The sequence below is a fragment of the Spermophilus citellus genome (genome assembly GCF_964194105.1).
Source record: "Spermophilus citellus genome assembly, chromosome: 16".
Classification (NCBI taxonomy): Eukaryota; Metazoa; Chordata; class Mammalia; order Rodentia; family Sciuridae; genus Spermophilus; species Spermophilus citellus.
In genome coordinates, this window is record NC_138196.1 from 74,113,586 (window position 1) to 74,140,268 (window position 26,683).

The 26,683-nt window shown below is 45.0% G+C and overlaps 1 protein-coding gene across 1 annotated transcript; it reads left to right on the forward strand.

Moving 5' to 3' along the window:
• Positions 1-787: 787 nt before the first annotated feature.
• NPM2 (nucleophosmin/nucleoplasmin 2) lies at positions 788-26,124 on the forward strand. Its single transcript, XM_081269860.1, has 10 exons — positions 788-926; positions 5,305-5,398; positions 5,828-5,916; positions 6,083-6,168; positions 6,295-6,420; positions 20,334-20,427; positions 21,343-21,518; positions 21,749-21,783; positions 23,375-23,408; positions 25,224-26,124. The coding sequence occupies exons 3-10, from the start codon at positions 5,862-5,864 to the stop codon at positions 25,371-25,373; spliced, it is 756 nt and encodes a 251-aa protein (XP_081125986.1). The 5' UTR covers positions 788-926; positions 5,305-5,398; positions 5,828-5,861; the 3' UTR covers positions 25,374-26,124.
• Positions 26,125-26,683: the final 559 nt, after the last annotated feature.

A 26,683-nucleotide genomic window follows, 5' to 3' on the forward strand; every position in this document is an offset into this window, starting at 1 on the left:
GTTTGGAAAGTACTCCCCTTCCTCAGAACCTAGTTCTTGGGAAAATTTAATGTCGGTCCTTTATGATGTGTTCATTTGTCAAATACTGAGCATCTATAAATAATTTTCTGATTGTCAGCAGCGTAAAAGGAAACTCAAAGCAGAAAATGTCATCTGCAAAGCAAATTTATTTCCATTCTTAGGTGTAAGATCCCTGATAGTTCAAACTGGCTTTAAAATACAGTCAACAGGTGATGCACGCTCCAGAGGCTGAGGCAGGAGGAGGAACAAAAGTTTTAAAGCCAGTGTCAGCAACAGCAGGCACTAAGCAACTCAGTGAGACCCTGCCTGAGCTATTCTTAAGCCGTCCCCTCCCTGCCAATCAAACCAGGCTCCCTACTAGCCGGGACCGGACGATCTAGGTACGTCACGATGGAAGTGTGAATTCTGGGTTGCGGGAGCGTCCGCACAGGCGGTAAGTGGAGAGAGCAGGTGGAACTATGCGAGTGACGCCCTTGCGGAGTCCCCTACTGCCTGGTGCAGAGCGGTTAAGCCCATACAAGCGCCGCAGACCTCCGCGAAAGGGAAAGAGCAGAAGGCGACACGGTCCCGCCTCATCCTCACGAAGGAAAAGGGGAAACATTCACGCCCAACAAGCGACCCCGCACTCTTCGTTGGCGCTGCCCCAACAACCGCCGGCCCGCGGACCCGGAAGTGGTTCTGCGCGCCCCTTGCGTCGGGAGCGGCGGTGTCCCCGTGCGTCTGCGCACACCAGCTCCAAGCGCGCCCTTTGTGCGGCGTCGCTAGACAAGCCCGGCTGTCCTGCGCAAGCGCAGTCAAGGACTCTGTCCTGCGGTAGGTTTGAGTTTGGGACACCGTCTTTACCTGCTCTGCGAAGTTCCAAAGCCACTGGTCAAAGTAACCTAGTGAGGAGTCTTTCCACCCCGGTGCGCTTGCTAGGAGTTAAGTTCGCTCGCACCCTGGAATAGGGCTGGGGGACGGGGGTTGGGGACTTGGTCGCTGGCTGGGCCGACCGAGAGGGATGCGCACCGTGCGGCCAGGAGCGCGGGGAGAACGCCGAAGGGGCACCCAGGCGCACGCGGCAGGGCTGGCCAGTCGAGAAGGCACGGACGCAGGCATGAAACGTCGTCTGCCTTCCTAGGAGTTTCGGAAATAGGACTAGAGAGTCCACTCCTGTATGTGTCTAGATGAGGGGTGGAGCACGAGAGGTGACATTTGATCCTAAAAGCTCTTAATTTCCAAAGCCACCTAGTGAGGAGTCTTTGTTTAACCCACCAGCTAGTGGGTAATAATACATTGGAACAAGGCAAGGGTTGGGAAAAAGGAGTGGAGTGAGATTAAGGGAAATGGAGGTAACTGGGCCCTGTGACCAGTTGGATTTGGAGAGTAAAAGATGATTCTTGCTTGATTCTCAGGTTCCAGAATAGAGCGGCCGCTAAGTGAGGAAAAGAGGGATCGAGGGCAGTACAGCTCCTTGGTACTGTAGAGAAGGCGGGGTCTTTGAAGAGTCTCAGCGAAACTCTGATCCCAAGAGGATTCCCTGCTTTTGCACGCAGTGCCTGAGAGACATCAAACTGAGGAAATAATACCAAACACAAAAGTTCAGTAGGCGGGAGCACTTCCCAACTCATTTTACCAAATAGGCATCTCCCAAGCCGAAACCAGAGATTAAATGAAAAAAGCAAAACAAAGAACCCTTTAGATTACCATATTTTATGAATCCATATGGAAATATAAACAAGGCAAATCCAACAATATATAAGAGCTACCTTGACCAAGTGTGATTGATTGATCTAGGAATCAAGATCAAGGTTGAAAGCATTAGAAAAACAATAAATTTAATTTACCATATAAACAATATTAAGGAGAAATAATAGATGGTTTCAGTAAATAAAAAACATACGACGACAAAATTCAATTTTTATTCGTTTTTTTTTTTTTTTTTTTTTTCTCAGTGCTGGGATTGAACCAGGGGAAGTTTACCACTGAGGTACATTCCTAGCCCTTTTTAATTTTTATTTAAAAATTGAATAAAATGGCTCACTAAATTACTGAGGCTGGCCTCAAACTTGTGATCCTCCTACCTCCTGAGTTCATGCACAGACAAGCACCACCATACCCAGCTATTAATGAATTAAAAATATAAAAAATTTTAAAAAGCCAAACAAGTGCTGGGGTTGTGGCTCAGTGGTGGAGCGCTTGTCTCACATGCATGGGGAACTGGGTTCAATCCTCAGCACCACATAAATAAAATACAGGTATTGAGTACATCTACAACTGGAAAAAAAGGCTTTAAAAAAAACTTTTAACAAACTAGCAATAGAAAGAAACATTCTGGTTTGGGGGGGGTGTTGTTTTTTGTTTGTTTTCTTTTTGTTTTTTTTGTTTTACTTTTGGCTGAGCTGGGGATCAAACCCAGGGTCTCATGTATGCCACCGTGCTATAGCTCCAGGTCCAAAATAAATGTTCTCAAACTGATAAAGGACATCTACAAAAAGCCTATCACCAACAGCACAGTAACAGGTGAAAACCAGAGTTTCCCCAAAAGCCAAGAAGGTAAGCATGCCCATTCTTACCACTTCTGTTCAATATTTTACCTGAGGTCCTAACCTGAGCAGTAAAGCACAAGAAGGAAAAGGCACACTGATCAGAGAGGAGGAAGTAAAACTCTACTCACAGATATCATGACTTAGGGTACAAAAAAGCTACTGGGACTAATAAGCAAGCAGAAAACACAGAATACAAGACTAATATACAAGAAAAGCCACAATTGTGTAGAGTGCTTGCCTAGCACACACACAAGAACCTTCGTTTGATCCTTAGCAACACACAAGTACACATACACAAACTGTAATTCTGTATACTAACAGCAATTTGAGGAAGACATTTTTAAATATATACCATATGCTGTGGCATCCAAAACATAAAGTATGTAAAAATAAATCTGGGCTTGGGATGTAGCTCAGTGAGTACAGAGTGCTAGTCTCACATGCACAAGGCCCTGGCTTCAATCCCCGGCATCACAAAAAATAATAATAAATAAATAAATTTAACAAGATAGATGTCAGGGCTGGGCACACTGGCTTGGGAGACTGAGGTGGGAGGATCTCAAGTTCAAAACCAGCCTCAACAACTTGGGGAGGCCCTAAGCAACTTAGCGAGACCCTGCTTCAAAATAAAAAAGGTTGGGAATGTGGCTCAGTGGTTAAGCACCCGTGAGTTCAATCCCTGGTACAAAAAAAAAAAAAGATACAGATCTGTACTCTAAAATCTACAAAACACTGCCAAGGAATATTAAAGATCTAAGTAGACTGTAATGTGTTCATGGATTGAATAACTCAAAACTATGTCAGTTATCCCTATATTGATCTTTGCATTCAATAAAATCCCAATAAAAATCTCAAAAGGGTTTGTTAAAGAAACTGGCATACTGATTATAAAATTTACATGAAAACGCAAAGAATCTGGAATCACTAATGCATTTTAAAATAGAATAACAGAGCTAGTGGACTTGTGATTTCAAGATTTTCTATGAAACTAGAGTTATCAAGACATTGTGGTATTGGCCTTAGAGCAGGCATATAGATCAATGAAACAGAATGAAGTCCAGATATAGAACAACTTTTACAGCTGATTTTCAACAAAGGTAAAACAATAGGGAAAGGATAATATTCAAAATTGGTGCTACAGCCAGGTATGGTGGTGCACACCTGTAATCCCAGCAGCTTGGGAGGCTGAGGCAGGAGGATTATGAGTTCAAAGCTAGACTCAGCAATTTAACAAGTCCCTAAGCAACTCAGCGAGACCATGTCTCTAAATAAAATATATAAAAGGGCTGGGGATGTGGCTCAGTGGTTAAGCACCTCTGGGTTCAATTGCTGGTACCAATATATATATTGGTGCTAGAGGAAATAGATATGCCATTGGGAGGCAGACATTGATCGTCACCTAAGAGTATTCACAAAAGAGTATACTCAAAACATTTCATAATGTTTCAAGTTAAGCCAGATGTCTTAACAAACCAAAACCATTAAAAAAAAATGGGTTTCATCAAATCTTGAAAAGATACTATCTAATGGAAATGAAAAATCTTTGAAATACATAATTTGACCCAAAACAAGCATACAGCATATATAAAGAATATCTACAACCCAATAAGAAAATAGGCCTAGGGTTGTGGCTTAGTGGTAGAGCGCTCACCTAGCACATGAGAGGCCCTGGGTTCAATCCTCAGCACCATATAAATATAAATAATTAAAATAAAGGTATTGTGTCCAACTACAAAAATATGCAAAGTATCTTGGTGTGGTGATGCATGCCTGTAATCACAGCAGCTCACACAGGCTGAGGCAGGAGGATCGAGGACCTAAGCCACTCAGTGAGACCCTCTCTCTAAATAAAATACAAAAGGGGATGGAGATGTTGTTCAGTGGTTAAGCATCCCTGGATTCAATTCCTAGTACCAAAAAAAAAAAACAAAAAAACAGGTAAAACAATGACTAGCATGGAAAGAATATCATACTGTATATCACTAGGCTGTAGGGTTGTTGCAAAGAATAAATATGATATATGTATGTACTCAAAATAGCACCTGATCTCTGAAGAGCACTTACTACTGATGATTTTCATTACTTCGTACTGATGGTTTGCATTACTTCAATACAATTTTAATTTGTATTGAGTTTCAGCATCTATCCATCTTTAAAAGCTATTTATCTATATGTTAAAATCCATTTGTATTTAGGACTTAAAAATAGGCAAAATACTTGAACAGGAATTTTTCAAATGACTGTATACACAAGACCAGTAATTGCTTTAAAAGATGCTCAATATCATTTTTCATCAAGGAAATACAAATAAAAACCACAAATTAAATATCGCTAGAAAATCAAATACATCCACTGGAATGGCTAAAGTTAGGAAGAGTGACAATGTCAAGTGTTGACGAAGATGCAGAGCAATCAGAATCCCCACACTTCGCAGGCAGAGATGAAGAATGGTGGCCAATTGGAAGAAGGAGCATGCACTAGGCTTAGTGAATCCCTGTGGCTGTGACAGTGGTTCTCACTGAGTGGTCCTGCACCAGCAGCAGCGGCCTCACCTGAGTGCTTGTTAAAGATGCAAATTCTCTTGGCCCCACTTAGACCTCTTCAATGGAAAATTGAAGGTCAGGCCCAGCAAAGTCTGTTTTAATGAGCCCTCCAGGTGATTCTGAGGCACAGAGGAGGAGAGAATAGGATGGGGGAAAAGGACTGCTTCTTGGATGCTGATTGGACAGCTCCCCTTCCTCTTCCCCTTCCCAAGCTTCTTTAACAGCCTGGTGTGGGCATCAAGCCCTCTGGCGAAGGGGGACGAGGCTGAAGTCAGTAGGACAACCTATGACCTGAGCAACAGCAAGGTGAGATTCAGGAGGGGCTGAGGAAGGCTGGGACCCAAGGCATGAGTAGCATTAAGCCCAAACTATACATTCTGTCTGTTTTCTGAGACCCCCACCCCAATGAGTTCACACACACCCTGGCACCCTCCCACAGGCTGGGAGGGCTCAAAAAGTGATCTCACAGCAAGCTGGGCTTGACAGAACTGCCTTTCTCTCCCTGGTACTGCTGTTTCGGGTCTGGGCTGTCCTCATCTGTAGGGCCATGGATATTTGTCTGTCCTCCAGGAGTTTATAATGAGCCCTTGACCATGGCGCCACTCTTAGGCTGCAACCAAGGCCTCATCACCTAACCCTGCTGGCCCATGGGGCACCACTCAGCTGACAAAGAGTAGTGCCAAGTACCAAGCAGGGTCCCCAGACCTTGACTCACGGCAGGCCCCCTCATTACAGCTGCCCGGCCACCCCCACTGCTCTGCTCGGCGACATGAGTCGCCCCAGCATCGGCAGCACAGCTGAAAAAGCAAAGACCCTGCTCTGGGGTGAGTGAGGGCCAAGAGCAGCTCCGTCCACCCTCCCTGTCCCCAGCAGAGGGGGGATGGAGATGCTGATAACCTTACCCTGGGGGTGGGCTGCAAGGGAGCTTGGAGAGTTCTCATGGGCCTCCCAGCCCCAGCCCCAGCCCCAGCCGTCCCTCTCCCTTGGCAGGTAGTGAACTAAATCTGGAGAGGCGAAGTTGCACCTTCAGACCTCAAGCGGAGAGGAAGGAGAACTGTAGGCTGTTGCTCAATGCGGTGGGTGCCCCTCAGGGAGGGGAGGAAGAGGGAACAGAAGGGATTCTCTGTTCCCAGTGAGCGACAGTAGAATTCCAAGATCTGCTCTTGGGGTGATGAAGTGCCTCTGTTTGCCACCACCCTCAGATTTGCCTGGGGGAGAAAGCCAAAGATGAGGTGAACCGTGTGGAGATCGTGCCCCCGACAAACCAGGAAGACAAGAAGACGCAGCCCATCACCATTGCCTCACTGAAGGCTTCGGTCCTACCCATGGTGAGCCTTTCCCCACAGCTGCCTCCACCCCGCTCAGGACCTCATACACCAAAAGTTCTGCTGTACTGCTGGAGAAGCAATTTAGTCCACCACTCAGAGTCTGCTTTTCGTCTCAGCTTCAGGACTTTGGGCAAGTCAAATAACTTCCCTTCAAAAATTCCAGTTTTAAACCAGGCGCAGTGGCACAGGCCTGTAATCCCAGTGGTTTAGGAGGCTGAGACAGTAGGATCGTGAGTTCAAAGCCAGCCTCAGCAACAGAGAGACGCTAAGCAACTCAGTGAGACCCTGTCTCTAAATAAAATACAAAATAGGGTTGGGGATGTGGCTCAGTGGTCAAGTGCCCCTGAGTTCAATTCCCACTACCAGGGGGAAAAAATTCCAGCTTTACTTGGGCACACATTTGTAATCCCAGTGCCTAGGGAGGCTCAGGCTGAAGGATGACAAATTCAAGGCCTCACTCAGCAACTTTGCAAGACCCTGTCTCAGAAATAAGAAGTGCCCGAAATGTGACTCAAAGAGCTCCCCTGGTTTCTACCACCTCTGTCAGAGAAGGGCAGGTTACAGCTTTAAACTGTTCACTGCTAGTGAAAGAGACACTTGGTACGCATATTGGTTTTATATGCAGAAATTTTCTTGTTTTCTTATTTTTTCCAGTGCCAGGGATAGAACCCAGGGCTTTGTGCATGCTAGGCGAGCACCCTACTCCTGAGCTATAGACCTAGCCCCAGAAATTCTCTGTTTCTAATAATTTATCTTAGCTTTTCTGTACAATTAAGCAGTGTTTGTGAATAATGTCAGTTTTTTTTTTCCTTATTCTTCTGTAATCCTACTACACCCCTGCACTGGTGAGGGTCTCGGAGGTAATACAGATGGACTTATGTTCTGATAAATGCAGAGTGGAGAATGGTTTACTACACCTAACCACCTTACCACACTGCCCAGGGTTGGTTATTTGCCTGCAGAATGTGGGGCTGACAGGGCCACAGCTCCTTGCAGTTACTCACCATCAACAGAAAGGATTGAACCATGTGTGACTAGGCCGGGAAAATGTCCAAAGTGAGTATTCAGATATGGTTTCTATTGACGTGTGCGGCTTTCATAACGCTTTATGAAATGTGAGTTGAACCATCGTTAAATCGGGGATTGTTTGGGATAAATGTAAGAATAGTTTTCTTCCTGATTTTTTGTTGTTGTTTGGTCTGGTTTTTGTTGTTGTTGTTGTTTTGTTTTGTTTTTGTTTTTGTTTTTGTTTGTACTAGGAAATGAATTCAGGGACACTTGAGCACTGAGCCATATCCCCAACCTTTTTTTTTTTTTTTTTTTTTTTTTGAGACAGATTCTCACTGAGTTGCTAAGGGCCTCACTAAGTTACTGAGGCTGGCTTTGAACTTCTGATCTTCCTGCCTCAGCTTCCCAGAGCGATTGAAATTATAGGTGTTCTTCCTGTGTGTTTGTTTCTTTGTTTTAAATGCTTCTAGTGCTCCTTTATTAAGTATGAAGTGTTTGGCAAATACCGTTTCCAAGTTAAGAAAGCCCCCAACTAGTCCTGCTTTGTTTAATAAGAAAACAATTTTTTAAAAATTAAATTTTATCAAATGCTTTTCTACTCTTATGATCCTGGGATTGTTATTCTTTATTCCATTAATATAGAAAATTATATTAATAGAATAATATATGAATCTCTTTACATTCCTGGGATAAACACTACTGGATCACATAACTTCTAGATTTGCTTTGCTAATGTATTATAGAAATATATTTACATATTTACCTTTCTTCTATACTCTTAAATGAGATTGGCCTATAAATTATCTTTTTGGGAATAAGGCATAGTAGCCTCATGAACTGAGGATGAAGTGTTCCCTCCCTCTGTTCCCTGAAACAGTGAGCAAAAGTCTATGCTTAGTAGTCCTTGAATCTTTGGGATTCCCATCTGTAAAACTGCCCTCAGACCTACTTTCTTCTCAATCTACAAACACTCCCTAGAGGGTTTCATCCAGTCTCTTGGGTTTAAAAACCCTCTAGACAAATGAAGACTTTGAAACCAGTTTCTGTAAACCCAATATCTCTCTCTCTCTCTCTCTCTCTCTCTCTCTCTCTCTCTCTCTCTCCTGATCCTATCTCCAACTCAATATATTTAGTAAAAGCCAGGTGCATGGCTCAAGCTTGTGATCCCAGCTATTTGGGAGGCTGGGGTAGGATGATCACAAGTTCAAGAACACCCTTGGCAATTTAATGAGACCCTATCTCAAAAATAAAAATAAAGAGCTAGGGATGTAGCTTAGTGGTAAAGTGCCCTTAGATGATTCAATTCCCCAGTACCAAATATATATATAATATATAATATATATGTACTTACACCAATATACATATGTATATACCTATATATTTAATAGAAATCTAATAGATCTCCCAAACCTAACATGTGTAAGCCCAAATTCTTGATTTTTATCTGTAATCCCCTGCCCATCTTCTCCCAAATAGCTGTTCTTCCAATTAATCATACAAAATGTCTTTGTCTCTCATTCCCTATCTTACCTGCAAACAAACCCTATTGGCTCTACCATTATTATATACCTGACCCAGGCCTGTCTCGCCACCTTCCTGCTATACCCTGGTGACTGCACTTCCTCCTTTATTTTATTATGGGACCTCCCAACTGGTCTACCTTCCTTCCCCTACAGTTATTCTCCTGGGGTAGGCACACACAGGACCGAATCTAGCCCACTGCCTGTTTTGTAGGTAAAGTGCCATTGGAACTCAGCCACACTCCTTCATTTCTGTATTGTTCTTGGCTGCTTTGCCTCCATAACAGCAGAGCTGGATAATCTCAACAGAGACCACACAGTTTGCAAAACTAAAATATTACCGAGCTAGGTAGGGTGGTGCATAGCTGTGATCCCAACAACTCAGGGGGCTGAGGTAAGGAGACTGAAAATCCAAGGTCAACCTAGGGTCTTACCAAGTTGCCTATCTCAAAATTAAAGTTGGGGGTGGATGTTGGGGATATAGATGGGGGGACAGTGCCCCTGGGTTCTATCCCCAGTACCCACCCCCCGCCAAAAAAAAATCTGGCCCCTTACAGAAAGGGCTGATACATTTTGTACAAAGCTGCCAGAAAGATCCCTCTGTTTGTTTGTTTGTTTATTTATTTATTTATTTTTTATTTGCGCGAGTGTGGTGCTGGAGATGGAACCCAGGGCTTCACTGCATGCCAGGCAAGCATCTACCACTGAGCTACACTCCCAGACCTGGAAAGATCCTCTTAAACACAAGTGAGATCATGTTGTGTCAATGGCTTCCCATGCTACTCAGAGTAAGATTCGAGAGTTTAAGCTGGGCAGGGTAGCACACACCTGTAATTTCAGCAACTCCCTAGGCTGAAGCAGGAAGATCACAAGTTTGAGGCCAGGCTCCATAATTCATTGAAGCCCTAAGCAACTTAATGAGATGCTATCTCAAAAATTAAAAAAGGGCTGGGAATGTGGCTCAGTGGTTAAGCACCCCTGAGTTTGATTCCTTGTACAAAAAAAAAAAAAAAAAAAAGTCATGTAGCCCAGCTCAAAGCCCTCAGCAACCTCCTTAAACCTGTTCAAACCACATTGGTTTCCCTGACTCTACCTTTGAAATAATTTGGAGCACTCTAACACTGAGCTACATCCTCAGCCCTTTTGTTATTTTGAGACAGGAGCTTGCCAAATGGTAGAGGCTTGCCTAGATCTTGTGATCCTCCTGCCTCAGCCTCCTAAATCCCTCGGATTATAGGTATGCTTTCCCATGCCCACCCCCTGAATATCTCTAAAATGCCAAGTGCTCACCCTCCTTAGCATCTTTACCTTGACTGGTTCCCCCTGTGTGTTCCAGGGCTTGCCTTCCCACTTGAGTCCAGTCTTGGTTCCCATGTCATCTCATCTGGGAGGTCTTTCTTGACCACGAGCAGCATAGCCTCTTCCTGCCTCACCCATGAGTCCCCCCCCCCCCCCCACACACACACACACACGCACACACGCACACACCATGGGACTCATCACTAGCATCAGTTTTCATTTGTGCACTGTCTTTCTCCCCAACCAGAATGTAAGTTCCAAGAGAGCAGGGCTTGTCCTGTTTAGTGTGCTGCATTCTCTGTGAAGCCTACGTAATAGTGCCTGCCATAGCATAGGAATCCCATGTACCATGAATGAGTGATTAAAAGAATGAGTTATAGAGAATTGGTATGATTTTAAGCTATTATAATTTATCTAATGGATCCACCCAAATGTTGTTATTTCTTTGAATCAGTTTGTCAGCTTTATTGAGGTAGAATTCATGTCATGCCATTTAACAGTGTTAAGTGCACAACTGGATGTGTGTGTGAATGGTTTAATTGTGTGGCCACAACCACAATCAAGGTAGAGAAAATTCCCATCACTTTCCAAAACTTCCCTCTGCCTCTTTGGCAGCCCTTTCCACCCATGCCTGACTCTGTCAACCATGGATCTACTTTCTACCACTGTGTTCTTCATTTTCCAGAATTTAACTTAAATGAAATCGCGTAGTATGTAGTCCCTTGTGCCAGATTCTTTCATTTGTCGTAATGCTTTTGAGATTTATCCATATTGGTAAACAGTCACGTGCTCCTTTCTGTGTTGGAGTAGCACACCGTGCTATGGCTCCACTTCATGTTTGTTGAATAACCTATTTATGGACATCTGGGTGGTTCCCAGTGTTAAACTATCATGAATAAAAAATGCCATGACTATTCGAGTGTAAGTCTTTGGGAAAATGTTCCATTTAGCTTGAGTACAATGGTGGAAGTGAATCACTGGCTCCTATAATAAGCATATATTCAACTTTATACCAAATGGCCAGTTTATTTTCCAAATTGCTGTGTGATTCTTGCCTTCCTACCGGCAAAGTTTGAGGAATCCAGTTGTCCCTTTTTACAACATACCTCTCACAGCTCGTGTCTCTGTTGGGCATTTGTCTATCTTCCTTGGAGAATTGTTGATTCAAGTCTTCGTTGTTTTTTTTTCCCCCTTTGGGTTTCAGGTCAATTATTTTAAGATTTGTCTTTCTGCTATAGTTATGCTAGTTCTTTCTATCCCTTATTAGATGATTTGCAGTATTTTGTTCCATTCTGTAGATTTTCTTTTCACTTTCCTGCTATTATTTGCAACAGAGAAGTTTTTAATTTTTATAGAGTCCAATTTATTTTTGTTTCTTATGTTGCTTGTACCTTTGGGGTTGAATCTAAAAACTATTGCCTAGTCCAAGGTCACAAAAATTTAAACCTACAACTTCTTCTAGGAGCTTTAGAGTTTTAGTTCTTATATCTAAGTCTGTGATCCATTTTGAGTTAATTTTTGTATATGATGTGAGGTACACAGGTGGGATTTTTGTGTGTGTGGGTATGTGGTCCTGGGGGTTGAACCTAGGAGTTAGCACATGCTAGGCAAGTGCTCACTGAGTTACATTTCCACCATTTTTATTTTGAAACGGCATCTCACTAAGTTGTCCCAGATGGCCTTGAACTATATAATTCTCCTGCCTCAGCCTCCTGTGTAGCTGGGATTTCAGGCATGTGCTATGGCCCTGGCCAGATGGGCTTTTTAAATTTTATTTTGTGATTGTTCATAACTAGCCTACAGCTATACAATTAGTTTTACATCATATGTCTTTGCTAAATTTACATATTAGTTCCTTTGAATTTATGTGCATATTCGTGTCATCTGTGAATAAAAGTTTAACTCCTTTAGTTTCCGTATGCACACCTCTGTGCCTCTGTGTGTATTTCTGGCCAAACTTCACCGATTGGGACCTTGAGTATATTGTTGACTAGAAATGGCAAGAACAGGACCATCCTTGCCTTGTTCCAGGTCTTTGGGGAAAGGCAAGCCATCTTCCCAAGATGTCCTGTACCAGGTTGAAGATGTTCCAACTATCCTACTCTTCTGAGATAGTTTATCATACTTGGCTATTCAATTTTGTCAAAGTATTCCTTTGAGGTGATATTTTTCTTCCTTTGTTCTGTTATTTGGCAAATTAAATTCGATTTTCAGTCCATTATATTTATTGATCACTGTACTTTCCTGGAATGAGCCCCATTTGTCATATTATCCTTCTCTTTATTGCTGTATTCTATTTGCTAATAGTTTATTAAGGATATTTGTGTCTGTTGATGAGCAACATTGTCTGTAGTTTCTTTTTTTCATCTGGTTTTAGTATCGGGCTAATGCTGGCCTCCAAATGACAGGGTATTATCTCCTTTCCTGTTTTTCTGGAACAGTTCATATAAATTTGGTAGAATGCATTATTGAAACAATCTGGTTAACTTGTATATGTGTGAGAGGGAGAGAGACACAGGGTCCAACTCTGTTGCCCAGGCTGGCCATGAACCCGGGCTCAAGTGATCCTCCTGCCACAGCCTCCCAAGTAGCCAGAACTACAGATGTGTGCTGCTACACTCGGCTCTGATTGATATTTAACAGGCTAAAGGGCTCTCATGGATACAGGACTGTTTGAGTTGTAGGTCTTTTCATGACAGGGCTTCATTGTGTCTTTTTTTTTTTTAAGAGAGAGAGAGAGAGAATGAGAATTTTAATATTTATTTTTTAGTTTTTCGGCGGACACAACATCTTTGTATGTGGTGCTGAGGATCGAACCCAGGCCACACGCATGCCAGGGGAGCACGCTACCGCTTGAGCCACATCCCCAGCCCTCATTGTCTTTTAAGAAAATTTTTCATTTCATCTAATTTGTCAGATTTCTTGGTGTAAAGTTGTTCGTGACATTCCTTTGTTTTGTTTCTGTTAGCTGTAATGACATCTGCTCTTTGGCCTCTGATATTGGTAACTTGTTTTTCTCCTTTTTTAAAGCTTGTCCAGAGATTTAATAGTTTTACTAATTTCCTTCAAAAACTACTTTTTGCGGGTCTGGGGCTCAGTGGTGGAGCGCTTGCCTGGTGTGTGTGAGGTACTGGTTCAATCCTTAGCACTACTTACAAAATAAATTAATAAACAAAGATATTGAGTATCCCTCTAAAACTAACAGAATTTTTTTTAAAACTAGCTTTTGGTCCCATCAATTTTCTGTTTATCTCCTTTCATATTTTTATTTCCTTCTCTGTTTTGGATTGAGTTTTCCTTTTTGTAGGTGTGGGGGTGTGTATGTTGGCACTGGGGACTGAACTCAAGGTGTTTAATCCCTGAGCTACATCTCCAGCCCTTTTTAGTTTTCATTTTGAGACAGGGTCTTGCTAAATTGCTGAGGCTGGCCTCAATCTTATGATCTTCCTGCTTTGCCTCCCAGGTCACTGGGATTACAGGCACGCGCCACCCCACTCGAATTCGCTTACTCTTGTTGTAGTTTTTGTTTTGTTTTGTTTGCAGTGCTGGGGCTTGAACCCAGGGCCTCACATGTGGTAGGCAAGTACTCTATCACTGAGCTACATCCCTATCTCTGCTCTGCCTTTTTTATAGTTTATAAAGGGAAAAACAGCCAGGCGCGGTGGCACACACCTGTAATCCCAGTGGCTCCAGAGGCTGAGACAGGAGGATTGCAAGTTCAAAGCCAGCCTCAACAAAAGGGAGGCACTAAGCAACTCAGTGAGACCCTGTCTCTAAATAAAATACAAAATAGGGCTGGGGATGTGGCTCAGGGGTGGAGTGCCCCTGAGTATAAAAGGAAAAACATATTTGTGTGTATACATACATATATATTTACATATACACACATATATACAAATGTATACATATATACTCTACCATATAATATATTATACTATATAATAGGTATATTTAGGTCTTCTTTTTATAATACAAGCATTTCAGGCCATGATGTTCTTCTAAGCATCTTTCTAGCTTCAATACATTTTGATAAGTATTGTTTTCATTTTCATTCAGTTCAAATCATTACCACTTTCCTTCATCAGCTCCTGAAGTATTTTATGAATGTGTATATTTTTAAATTTCCAAATAATTAGGCATCTTCTATGATGCTTCAGTTGTTTCATAGCTTAATACCATTGGGTTCTGAGAATGTAATTGGTAAGAATTCAATCTAAAATGTAGTGACTTGTTTTGTAGCCAGAATATATTCTGTCTTGATGAATATTTTGTTTACACTAAAATGAAAAATATGTGTGTTGTGTTGGAGGTGAATTGCTCTATATCAAGTTAGATAACCGTTCTGTTTATTTTATACAAATAGGCAGGCATGGTATCTCACACCTTTAATCCCAGTGACTCAGGAGGCTGAGGGAGGAGGATCACAAGTTCAAGACCAGCCTCAGAAACTCGAATAAAAAAAAGGGCTAGAGATGTGGCTCTATGGTAACATGCCCTGGGTTCAATCTCCAGTAGCTGTACCCAAAAAAAATAGTCAATATCTTTTTTCTTGAGTGCTGGGGCTCAAGACGAGGGCCTCACATATACATGTCATTGAGTCCACCACTGAGCTACATCCCCAGCCTTAATATAGATCTTTTGATTAGTGTTTATGTGGTGTATTCTTCCTATTCTTTTCCATTATCATTTTAATTTATGAGTTACTTAGGACCTCACTTTTGCTGAGGCTGGCTTTGAACTCACAATCCTCCTGCCTTAGCCTCCCGAGCCACTGGGATTACAGGTGTGCACCACCATACCTGACATCATTTTTACTCTCTATATCTTTATACATAAAGTGGGTTTCTGTGAGATAGCATATAAGTGAGTTTTACTCTTTTATCCAGTTAGATGTCCTTCCCTCCCCCTGTACTGAGGATTGAACCTAGGGGCACTCTACCACTACTTATAGTCCTATATCTTTTTATTTTTTATTTCAACTCAGAATCTAAGTTGCACAGGATGGTCTCAGTCTTGTGATCCTCCTGCCCCAGCCTTCCAAATAGTTGAGATTACAGGTGAGTGTCACTAATCCTAGCCTATACCATTAACATCTCACATAATTTATCAACCTGGGTTTAAATGTATCATGTTGCTATTTGTTTTCCTCCATCTATTTTCCTTTCTTCCTCTCCTAGCCTTCTTCTTTGAATTAACTAAATAGTTTTCATGAATTTTTTTTTCCAGTGCTGGGAATCAAATTCAGAGCATCAAGCAGGCCAGCCGAGCTCTCTACCACTGAGCCATATCCCTGGCCCTTTTATGATTTTTTTTTTAAGCTGCCTGTGTAGGCCAGGCACAGTGGTGCATGCCTTTGATCCCAGTGGCTTGGCGGGGTGGAGGCAGGAGGATCCTGAGTTCAAAGTCAGCCTCAGCAATTTAGCAAGTCACTAAGCACTCATTGAGACCCTGTCTAATAAAATACAAAATAGGGCTGAGGATGTGGCTCAGTGGTCGAGTGCCCCTGAGTTCAATCCCTGGTGGGGGGGGGGGGGCTGCCTGTGTAGTTATATTATAGATGGACACAATACCTTTGTTTTGTATGTGATGCTAAGGATCAAACCCAGTGCCTCACATGGGCTAGGCAGGTGCTCTACTACTGAACCACAACTTTAGGCAATGATTAAACTTTTATCTCTACCATTAGCCTCTTAGCTATACTTAATCATTTTTTCTGTGTGTGTGTGTGGCTGTTTTAGGATTTACAATGTGCATCTTTAATTTACAATAATCTACCTCCAAATAATATTCTTCCTGTTAATGTACTCTAAAAGACTATTACTGGTGAGCATGGTGGGTGGTGTTATGCCTGTAACCCCAGCTACTCAGGAGGCTGAGGCAAGAGAATCATAAGTTCAAGGCCAGCCTCAGCAATTTAGTGACATTTTGTCTCAAAATAAGAAGTGAGAAAGAGGGCTAAGGCTTGGCCCAGTGGTGTACACCTGTAATCCCAGAGATTAAAGAGGCTGAGGCAGGAGCTTAATAAATTTGAGGTCAGTCTCAGCAACATAGTGAGACCCTGTCTCAGAAATAAAATAAAAAGAACTAAAGATGTAGCTCAGAGATAGAACATTCCTGGTTTCAACACCACTTTCTACTGCAATTTAAAAAAAGGAGGAGGAGGAGGAGGAGGAGGAGGAGGAGGAGGAGGAGGAGGAGGAGGAGGAGGAGGAGGTTAGCTCAGCCTATTTGCATCTCCTACCTCCTGTCTTCTGAGGTATCATTATAACAACTTTTACCTGTCAACAAAGGCTATAAATTCTATACTGCACTGTTACATTGTTTTACTGTTACTTGTTTTAAAGGCTCTAAGGGGATTATAAATTAAAGCATCTCATTTATAGTATTTGTTTACATATGTACCATTTTGGATACTTTTCATTCCTTTGCATAGATTCATGTTTCCATGTTGTAACATTTTCTTCTGCTTCAAGGACTTGAAATTTTCTTGTATTGTAGGTCTGCTTCTGATGAGTTCTCTCAGCCTTTGTTGTCTGGAAATTTTCATCTTGCTTGTTCTTTCTTTTTTTCTAACATGGGATTGAACTCAGGGGCACTTGACCACTGAGCCTATCCCCAGCCCTATTTTGTATTTTATTTAGAGACAGGGTCTCACTGAGTTGCTTAACGCCTCGCTTTTGCTGAGGCTGGCTTTGAACTCGCTTTACTCCTGCCTCAGCCTCCTGAGCTGCTGGGATCATAGGCGTACGCCACCATGCCTGGATCATTCACCTTACTTTTGAAAGACATTTTAGGTCGAAGCTAGGCATGGTGGCATACACCTGTAATCCCAGCAGCTTTAAATAAAATAGGGCTGGGTGTGACTCAGTGGTAAGGGCCCCTGAGTTCAATCCTCAGTACCCCCCCAAAAAAAAATTTAGTTTGAAATTTTTTTTCCCTTTCAATACTTGAAAAACTTTGCTTCATTTTCTCCTAGTTTGTATTGTCTGGAGAAATCTACTCATATCTTTATCTTCATTCTTTGTAAGTAAAGTCGCCCTCCCCTGCCCACCCTGCTGCTTTTAAGATTTTTCATTTTATCATCAGACATGGTGGTACAGCCTATAATCCCATCAACTCAGGAGGCTGAGGCAGGAGGATCCCAAGTTCAAGGCCAGGCTCAGCAATTTAGTGAGACCCTAAACAACTTAGCAAGACCCTGTCTCAAAATAAAAAGGGCAAGGGGTTGTGGCTTAGTGGTAAGGCACCCCTGGATTTGATCCTCAGTACAAAAAAAAAAAAAAGACTATCTATTCTTTGGTATTTATTGATACCTGACATATAGACAAGTACATGGTGGTATCGTAGGATTCTATGTGTGTCTGCTAAATCAAGTGTATTAAGCATTCAAACCTGTGTTACTTTTTAAATCTCCTTGATCTATCAGTTACCAAAAGAAGTGTGTTAAAATTTGATTATTCTTGTGGATTTTCAGTGGATTCTTATAATTTTATTGTGTGATGTATGTTTATTTTTTAATTAAAATTTTAAAAATAATTGCAAAGTTAGTCCCCAACTTGTAATGGTTCAAATTATAACTTTTCAACTTTACAACACACCATGATTAGATGCATGTTGGACCTTTCCCATTTAGTTTCCCAAGTATTAACCTTTCTTTCATATTTTTGTCTTTTGTTTTTTGTTTTAATTTATAGGATTTTAAAATTTTTTTAATCTTTCATAGTTTTGAAATCTCTCCTTTACCTCTTACTAGGTAATTAATTAATTATTGGTACCTAGGATTGCACCCAGGGGTCCTTAACCACTGAGATACAGCACCCTTAGCCCTTTTTATTTTTTGCTTCTAGACAGAGCTGCACTAAGTTGCTTAGAGCATTTCTAAAAAATTGCTGAGGCTCACTTTGAACTTGCAATCCTCCTGCCTCAGCCTCCCAAGCCACTGGGATTACAAGCATGCACCACCACGCCTGGCTTATACTGAGTAATTCTTTACAGCATCACTTCATCTTACTAATTCATATATATATATATATATATATATATATATATATATATATGTTATAGTTATATAGTTATAGGTGGACTCCATATCTTTATATTTATGTGGTGCTGAGGATCAAACCCAGTGCCTCACGCACACTAGGCGAGCACTATACCTTTGAGCCAGCACCCCAGCCCTGTCTTACTAATTCTTGCTTCCACTGGCTTATTCTACTTTTTTACCATTTGATCATTTTATTTTAATGCTCCTATTTTTCATGGCCTTGTGACTGCATTTGCTTCTCACTTTCATGGGTTTTTTTAATGGTTCTGATTCTCAGTTTTACATTTATAACCAGGTTTATTTTGAAGTGTTCAGTCATTGTTCTCCTATCCGGACTCCTTGGTTGTACTAACCTGAAGTTCTTTGCCTCTTTCTGCTAATTCCGGCAGGGTTGTTTCTCGTTTGAGTTGTGACTTTTCATGGTGAGCTCATCCTCAGGGGTTTGGTTTGCTTGTCCTGCTCTGAAAGCTCTCCATGTGGCCTGGGCTTGGGGGGTGTTCCAGTGGAGTGGTTTTGTGTTTGCGTTACCATTTGCTCTAGAAATATCCCAAGGCTAGGATTTTGTTCCAGCTTCCTGCCTGGCAGTACCCACTGTGTGAATGCAGCCTTTGCGGGTGTGAGAGACACAGCTAAGGGTTTTTAGGTTCTCCCAGCACTGGCACTTCCGTTATCTTTCTTCAAGTCTGCTAAGTGGGTTTGTTGGTTTTAGGGGGTTGGTTTGGGGATTTTTTTAGGCCCCAGTCCTCAACATTCCCCATAGCCCTTGTGTTAAGACCTCGGAGGGGCCTTCGCCTCCTTGTGGTAGGCTGGAAACATTAATTTTTGGTGGAGCAGTACTGAGAATTGAAGTCAGAGGCACCCAACCACTGAGCCCCAGCCCCAGCCCTATTTTGTATTTTATTTAGAGACAGGGTCTCACCGAGTTGCTTAGCACCTCACTTTTGCTGAGGCTGGCTTTCAACTCACGATCCTCCTGCCTCAGCCTCCTGAGCTGCTGGGATTACAGATGTGCACCACTGTGCCTGGCTGGATCACAAACTCTTAAGTGGATCTCTCTAACCCTTAGCTTCCTCTTCTGTAAACAACAGTACTTCTATCATGGGGGTGTGGGGGGGGGTAGTTTATGTGGGATAAAGCAAGTAAAATGCTTATCCGTACCTAACACATGGTAGAAGCTCAAAAAAATACAAGTTGTTGTTATTCTAGAAGAGTTGGGCCAGGTGCAGTGGTGTGTTCCTTTCGTTCTAACACTCAGGACACTGAGGCAGGAGAATCACTTGAGCCCAGGAATTCAAGGCCAGCCTGGGCAACACAGTGAGACCCCTGTCTCAAAAGAAGAAAGAAAGAAATTTGGGACATTTGGAAAAGTATAGATAATAAATACCGTACTTTCCTCCGACAGTTATCACTAGTTCTTTAACTGTTTCTAACCTTTATTCAGATGTATATCCATATATTTCTCATAAAACCAAAGCTGTACTGCGTGTCCCACGTGGCATTTTCACATTTGGTCAACACGTTACTCGGCTCAGGCTGCCCTAATAAGGTACCGGAGACGGCTTGATTTTTCTCAGTTCTGGAGGCTGGACGTTCAACAGTAGGTGCCCAAGTGGGTGGGCTCTGGTGAGGGTCCTCTCCTTCATAGGCAGCTCCCTCCTCAGTGTGAGAGGAGAGATGAGCCCTCTGGTATCTCTTGTCGTCAGGGCGCTATCGCACCAGAACCCTCCACACCTTTCGCCTCTGGGTCCTAACCATGAATTTGCGCAGAGGAGGTCCCAAGTCGGACCACAGCCTTCAGACTTCTCTAACAGCTGCCCCCATCGTGGAAGGCGATCTGTGGTCTGGAAGCGAGGTTTTAAGGCTCCCATCTTGGACAAGGCCCACCTCAGCAGGAAGGGAGCGGGCACCAAGGTGCACACAGCCCATGAGCGTTGGTGGTGGGAGGAGCATATCTGAGTATTACCAAGGCCAGCCCACAGCAGCTGCCAAACCTCAGTGACCCTGTCTCCTCTGCTCCTGTCCCCACATCCCTGCCACTGCAGGTCGCCATGACAGGAGTAGAATTTTCTCCTCCAGTTACTTTTCACCTCCGGGCTGGCTCAGGGCCTGTGTTTCTCAGTGGCCAGGAATGTTACGGTAAGTATGAGGTTGGTGGGCAAGTTTGAGGGTATGGTGCCAAACAGGACTAGGGACACACTGGGTACTCAGACATTTGAGAGATTCTTGAATTGGGGGACAAAATCCCCAAAGGCAACAGGATCACCTGGAGCCTGAAGTGGAAGGCCACGGCAAGTGTCCTGGCCCCAGGTCCTCTGTGGGCCTCAGCCCCTCATCTGTAGCTTGAGAATGGGGCCTCCCGTGGCTTCATCTTTGAAGAATAGTTTCAAGAATAAATGAGGTGGTCAGAAGGAGCACTTAGCAAAACACCTGTACACAGGACCACCCCAGACCTGGCTGCTGGTTCAGTACGAAGCTGTGCAGTGTAGGAAACAGCTCGGTATAACCTTGTTCCCTTCAAGACCCCTTCCGCTGGCCTCTTCTCTGTCCAGCTGTGCCTCTCTCTCAGGGCACTCTCCTCCCCAAAATCCTCTGGCATCTCCCACTTCCCTTAGGTTAAGGGCATTAGTCCACTCGTGAGGGTGGAACACCAAGACCTAATCACCTTCCACTGGGCCCCAGCTCTGCTCCATCCCACCACCTCAACTGTGCCATGCTGGGGACCACGTCACCAGCACTGGAACCTGCTCGCCCTCTCTGCCCACCTTCATGCTCGCCCCTACCCCTTCCTAATGGTGTGTGGTCCTCCTGCCTTGCCCTCTTTCTCCCATGCCCACCTTCTGGGGGCTTCCAGGGTCCCACGCCCCACCCTGACCCCCACTTTGTGGAGGAGAAAGGCCCTGGGCAGTGGGTAGGCTAACCCCTTCAGCTCCATGCAGGACCTCCTCAGGACCACACTTGGGGCACAAGTCTTGGGACAGGAAGCAGGTGTCACCCAGCTGCTCAGAAGCTCCACACTCCCCTACCCCTGCCCCTTTGCCCACGCCATCACAGAAACTTCAGACCTACCCTGGGAAGAAGAGGAGGAGGAGGAAGAGGTGGAGGAGGAAGAGGAGGAAGAAGAGGAAGAAGAGGAAGAGGATGACAACGAGGCAGATGTGTCTCTAGAGGACACACCTGTCAAACAAGTCAAGCGGCCGTCACTGCAAAAGCAGACCAGTGTTGCCAAGGTGGGGGAGGAGCATAGCTGCTCTCACTGAGGTGGGACCCTGCATAGGGCCTGGGAGGGACTGGGCTCCAGCATGTGGCCCAGGCTCCCAAAGGAGCCTGTGGGACAGGCCAAGGCTACTGCCACCAAGTCCTACCAGGTGCTCAGCTGGGACTATGTGGGGCTTGGGAGTCTGCTCCAGCCCTGGGTCCTTCCCTGGCTCTCCTAGTAATGCTTGGTTTTGGTTTCCAGAAAAAAAAGCTGGACAAAGAAGAGGAGACAGAAAGGTAATTATTTCCATCTATTAAATTCACCAGAAGTCGTTCGCTGAGGTGTGTTGTGCTGGAAAGAGCAGGCCCAGCAGGCGTGTGCGCAGTGAAGGGACAACCCTCTCAAAGGCATGCAGGTGTTCTCTTCCCCTGCAAGGAATCCTGTTCAAGATGTGGGAGAGGGGCTGGGGCGGGGGCTCAGCGGTAGAGCGCTGCTTGCCTAGTATGTTCGAGGCCCTGGGTTCCATCTTCAGCACCACATAGAAATAAAGGTGTTGTGTGCAACTACAGCTAAAAAATAATTTAAAAAAAATATATGAGAGAAATTATACACATGGCACGATTCAAATACTAGTATTCAAATACCATTGTGGCATTATTCAAATACTAGTAAAAGCATCCAGGCATAGTGGCACACAGCTATAATCCTAGCAGCTCAGGAGGCTGGGGCAGGAGGATTGCAAGTTCAAAGCCAGCCTCAGCTGCTTAGCGGGGGCCCTAAGTAACTCACTGAGACTCTGTCTCTAAATAGAATACAAAAAGGGGCTGGTGGCTCCATGGTTAAGTGTCTCTGGGTTCAATCCCAAGTCCAAAAATAAAATAAAATAAAACTAGTGAAAAATGCAAGCATTATAAATGTCTACTAACATAAAAGTTAACTAAATGATGTGCCCCCTTTTCCTTTCTCTTTTTTTTTTTCTTTTGATCCTGAGGAGTGAACCACAGGTACTCTACCACCTCAGAGCTCCACCACATCCCTTTTTTATTTTGAGAGAGTACTGGGGACAGAACCCAGAGGCATCTTTTACCACTGAGCCATATCCCCAGCCCTTTTTTATTCCTTAAGACAGGGTCACACACAAAAAAAGGGAGGTCTCACTAAGTTGCTGAGGCTGGCCTCAAACTTGTGATTCTCCTATCTCGGCTTCCCAAGTAGCTGGGATCACAGGCATGCGCTACCATGCCTAGCCACATAATGCTTTTGAAACTTATAACAAGAGAAAGTATTGATAGTTCAAAGAAGAGGATATCAAATTATTTTTATCTTATTTCACATAGTTTTAGAAAGTTTACAGAAAAAGTATACTGAAGTGTTACTGTGGGTGGGAAGTAAAGAAAATTATAAATAACTTATTCTTATTTTTTTAAAAATTTTTTAGTTGTAGGTGGACACAATGCCTTTATTTTTATTTATTTATTTTCATGTGGTCCTGAGGATCGAACCCAGTGCCTCACCCATGCTAGATGAGCACTCTACCACCGAGCCACAACCCCACCCCCTATTCTTTTATTTATGTGTGATGCAGTTAGAATTATTTTTATATTTTTATATTATCCTGGGAAAGGCAGGAGGACAGGGCCATGCAGTGGTCATTTAGGCCACTTCCCTGCTGCCAGAAGAAAAAAAAAAAAGGTTGTTTAATAAAAATGGACAGGCAGGACCCTGGTGGCAGCCAGGGTGCAATGGACCCAGTAGCTTCACCTCCCCTGGCCCAGGCCCCTGTCTCCTGGAACCATTCAGGCTCAGGAGGACCCAAGCTACTGGCATCAGGCTGAGCTCTCTTGCCCACCTGTGACCCCAATTCTTGCCAACCCCACCCTATTCCAGGTCCAGCCTTCCAGAGAAGAGCCCTGTAAGAAAGGTGAGTGGCAGCAGGTGAGGCTGGCCTCCGGGGAGCCTCTGGGTTCTGGGAGGCCGCCCAGGCCAGGGAAGAAAGTGGAGACGGGAGCTTTCCCTCATCTTCACAGGCCAAACCCACAGTCAGATCTAAGAAGCTGGGTTCCAAGATGTGAGGAGCCAGGATGGCCTCGCCCCAGTGACGGAAGAAGGGCCGCAAGCCCACCGCGCAGAGGGTCTTCCTCCCTCTGTGCGCTGGGTGCAGATGTCTCCCTACCAGTCCCCTTCACCTGAGCCTCAATGTGACAGGGTGTTGTGAGGGCCCCACAGGAGCCTCGCACCCTGAGCCCTGCGGTCTCAAGAGGCCCTGGAGAGAAGAGCCCGAGAGCACAGGGCCACAATAAAGTTTGCTTTGTCTGGACCTCTCTCCTCTTTCCTGGGTCAGACTCCCCGGCTACAGCTGTCCATGTGCCCAGTAGAGGGCAGCCTCGAGCAGCACACAGGCCCTGAGGGTGCCCAGGGCACTGGGGCCAGGCCCTCAGCCTGCCAGCTGCGCAGAGCTTCAGGATTTACCTGCTTGTGCTACCAAGAAGGGCCTGTCCCCAGGGCCCCAACTCCCTTCTTCCCCCTGCCCTCCTCCTGTCAGGCAGCTGTCAAATATACAGAGCACCCACGGGAGTGGGGGGAGCAGCTCAGGGGGCCTTACTCTCTCGGCCTTCTTCTGGGAGGGTGCTGAGCCCCATGGGCCACTTGAACAAGGCCCAGAAAGTGTTGGAGTGAAGCCAATAGACAGCAGGGAAGTGGCCTGAATGACCACTGCATGGCCCTGTCCTCCTGCCTTTTCCAGGCCTGCTACAGTGGCTTTGGGTTACTGACCCTGGCTTAGCTCCTGATGCAGGCAGGCATGCAGGTGGCTCTCCTCTAGGGACTGCACTTGCAGGGCTTCTGCAGGGTTTCTCCCAGCATGCCGTGGGCCAGGCCTAAAGCAAGGCAGCAGAGAGCTGCCCAGGAGCCCCAGGTGCAGGTCCCAGGAGGTCAGGTCCTTGAACACCTGCATGGGAAAGTCAGCAAAAGGCTTGGGACTCTGGTCAGCTCCTCGGGCCCTTGGTAGGCAGCTAGTGTTCACTGAGCCTGGTTTTGGCCACAGCCATACAGGATGGACAAAACTAATTCCTTACCCTCAAGTCGCCTCTGATATAGTGGAAAACAAAAGTCAACACTGTAATTTCAATTACCATTCAATGCTTTGAAGGAAGTAAATAGGTTAATTTCCATGGTAGGAAGGGCCATTTGGTTAGGAAATATGTGAGGAGCTTCAGAAATTGAGGACAGGAATTATTTAAGTCCAGCCAGGTACTGTGGCACACAACTGTAATCCCAGAGACTTGGGAGGTTGAGGCAAGAGGATCGAAAGTTAGAGGCTAGCCTCACCAACTTAGTAAGGCCCTAAGCAACTTAGACTTTATCTCAAAACAAAAAATAAAAAGGGCTGGGGATGTGGCTCAGTTGTAAAGTACCCCTGGGTTCAATCCCCAGTATCCCCCAAAAAATTAAGTCCCAGTAGTCATCTCACCAAAAAAGAATTAAGTCCAAAGGACAGTCTAGCAGATGGCTGAGCTTCTTCATAGTCGAAGGTATGTGGCAAGGACTTCCTCCCTTCCCCCAGCCCCAGGCGAGAGCCCTGGGGATCCTCACAGGAGGGTTCTGAACAGATAACCAGCGAGCATCTGATTCTTATTTGCAGACACACAGTAGGTATCAACTGGCAAATGGGGGTCAGTCTGCATTCCTAGGGCGCCCTTTGCCCTTCTCCCTTCCCTAACCCTCCCGCTTTCAACAGGAAAAGGGTGAGCTGGGACTGAAGCAGGAGCTGACAAGTGGCAGATATGCAGGTGGGCTCGTGTTTGCAGCAGCTGGCTGTTGGGAGGAGCAGGCGCTAGACGGCCCCAGTTGGGGGGTGTTGAACTTGGCACTAGGGGGTGGAGATTAGCTGCGCAGCCAGGCTACTTCTCACTTCCCTTATCACCTCCTGCAACCCCCCCCCCACCAATGCTAATGAGCTGCACCCTTCTCCCCTCCTCCTTTCCCCCAGCTCCAGTGAAGGACAAAGTCGAACAAAGTGTAGGTAAACTGAGGTTGAGCCACGAGGGTCACTGCCCCCTTCCCCTGTTCTTGCAGCACTTTAGACTTTTCAATCATCTGAAAAATCATCACAAATCTCAGCTGACCTTCCTGGTGGCAGTTCTGACAACATTAGTAGTGGCCATTTCCTTTTATGAACTGGGAACCTGAGACCAGAGAAGGAAAGGGACTTGACATGGTCACACAGCTGTGAAGGCCAAGCAAGGGGATGGGAAAACACCCAGGTCCCTGCCTACAGCATGCCAGGCCTTGTGGCTCCCCACCTGGGGCACACCACTGACTCTCCCCTGGGGGCAAAGGAGCAAATTGAACCAGAAGCCAGGCCTCCTAATGCCAAATGGACAGGACAAGGAGACAAAGAGATCTCACCCAGGAAGCAGGCTACTCTGCCATGCCCCAGAGCCCCCTGGCACCAGCCTCCGGCTGAGTCCCAAAGCCAATCTTGACTGCTGGCATCTGTTACCATGGAGACCTGGGCTGAGATTGGGCCAGTAATGGCAGACCCTGTCCCCACCCACAAGAACCTGAAGCTCAGGCTTAGAGGCCTTGAACAAATCCCACTGTCCCTTGGGTAAATGAACCCTGAGGGCATAAGGTAGAATCCCCCTCCCTCTACCAACGGACACCACTGTGGAGCATCAGGACCTGAGCCCTGTGAATCTGTGCCCGCGACCCCACCTGACCCCTGGGTTGGAGGTTGGCTGGAGGTGGCCTCTAACACCCTCTCTGGGAGCTGGTGGGTTTGGGCATGAAGGCAGAGGTTCCCCAAGGGATCAAGACAGAATCTGATGGGGAGAGACACTGGGGGAGGTTCCTGGAAGAGGCAGAGACTGAAACAGGCCTAGAGTAATGGGAAGAATGTGGAAGAGGAGTGCAGAGGATGGCTCAGCAGGGGGCAAGAGGCGGGGTGGGCTGGGGTGTGGTCAGGGAACCGCAGGCACTGTGCTAGGATGTGAGCATCTGGCCTTTTGTCATGCACCACCATGCCAGCAGTGAAACACGAGGTGAGTCACCAACCCACTCTGAGTCTCATCTGTGGAATGATCCCTTGAACCAGATCATGAAGCTCTAAAATCGCTTCCAGTTTTGATGCCATTTGAATCTGATCCCAAAGCCCTGGATTCCCCAGGTTACTTGAGCCTCCACCCTCCTTAAACC

Coding starts and splice junctions, on each gene's coding strand:
- NPM2 (XM_081269860.1), top strand. CDS start 5,862: ATGAGTCGCCCCAGCATCGGCAGCACAGCTGAAAAAGCAAAGACCCTG. Junction 6,169..6,294: donor GTAGGCTGTTGCTCAATGCG/GTGGGTGCCCCT, acceptor CACCACCCTCAG/ATTTGCCTGGGGGAGAAAGC. Junction 23,409..25,223: donor AGAAGAGCCCTGTAAGAAAG/GTGAGTGGCAGC, acceptor CGCTTTCAACAG/GAAAAGGGTGAGCTGGGACT.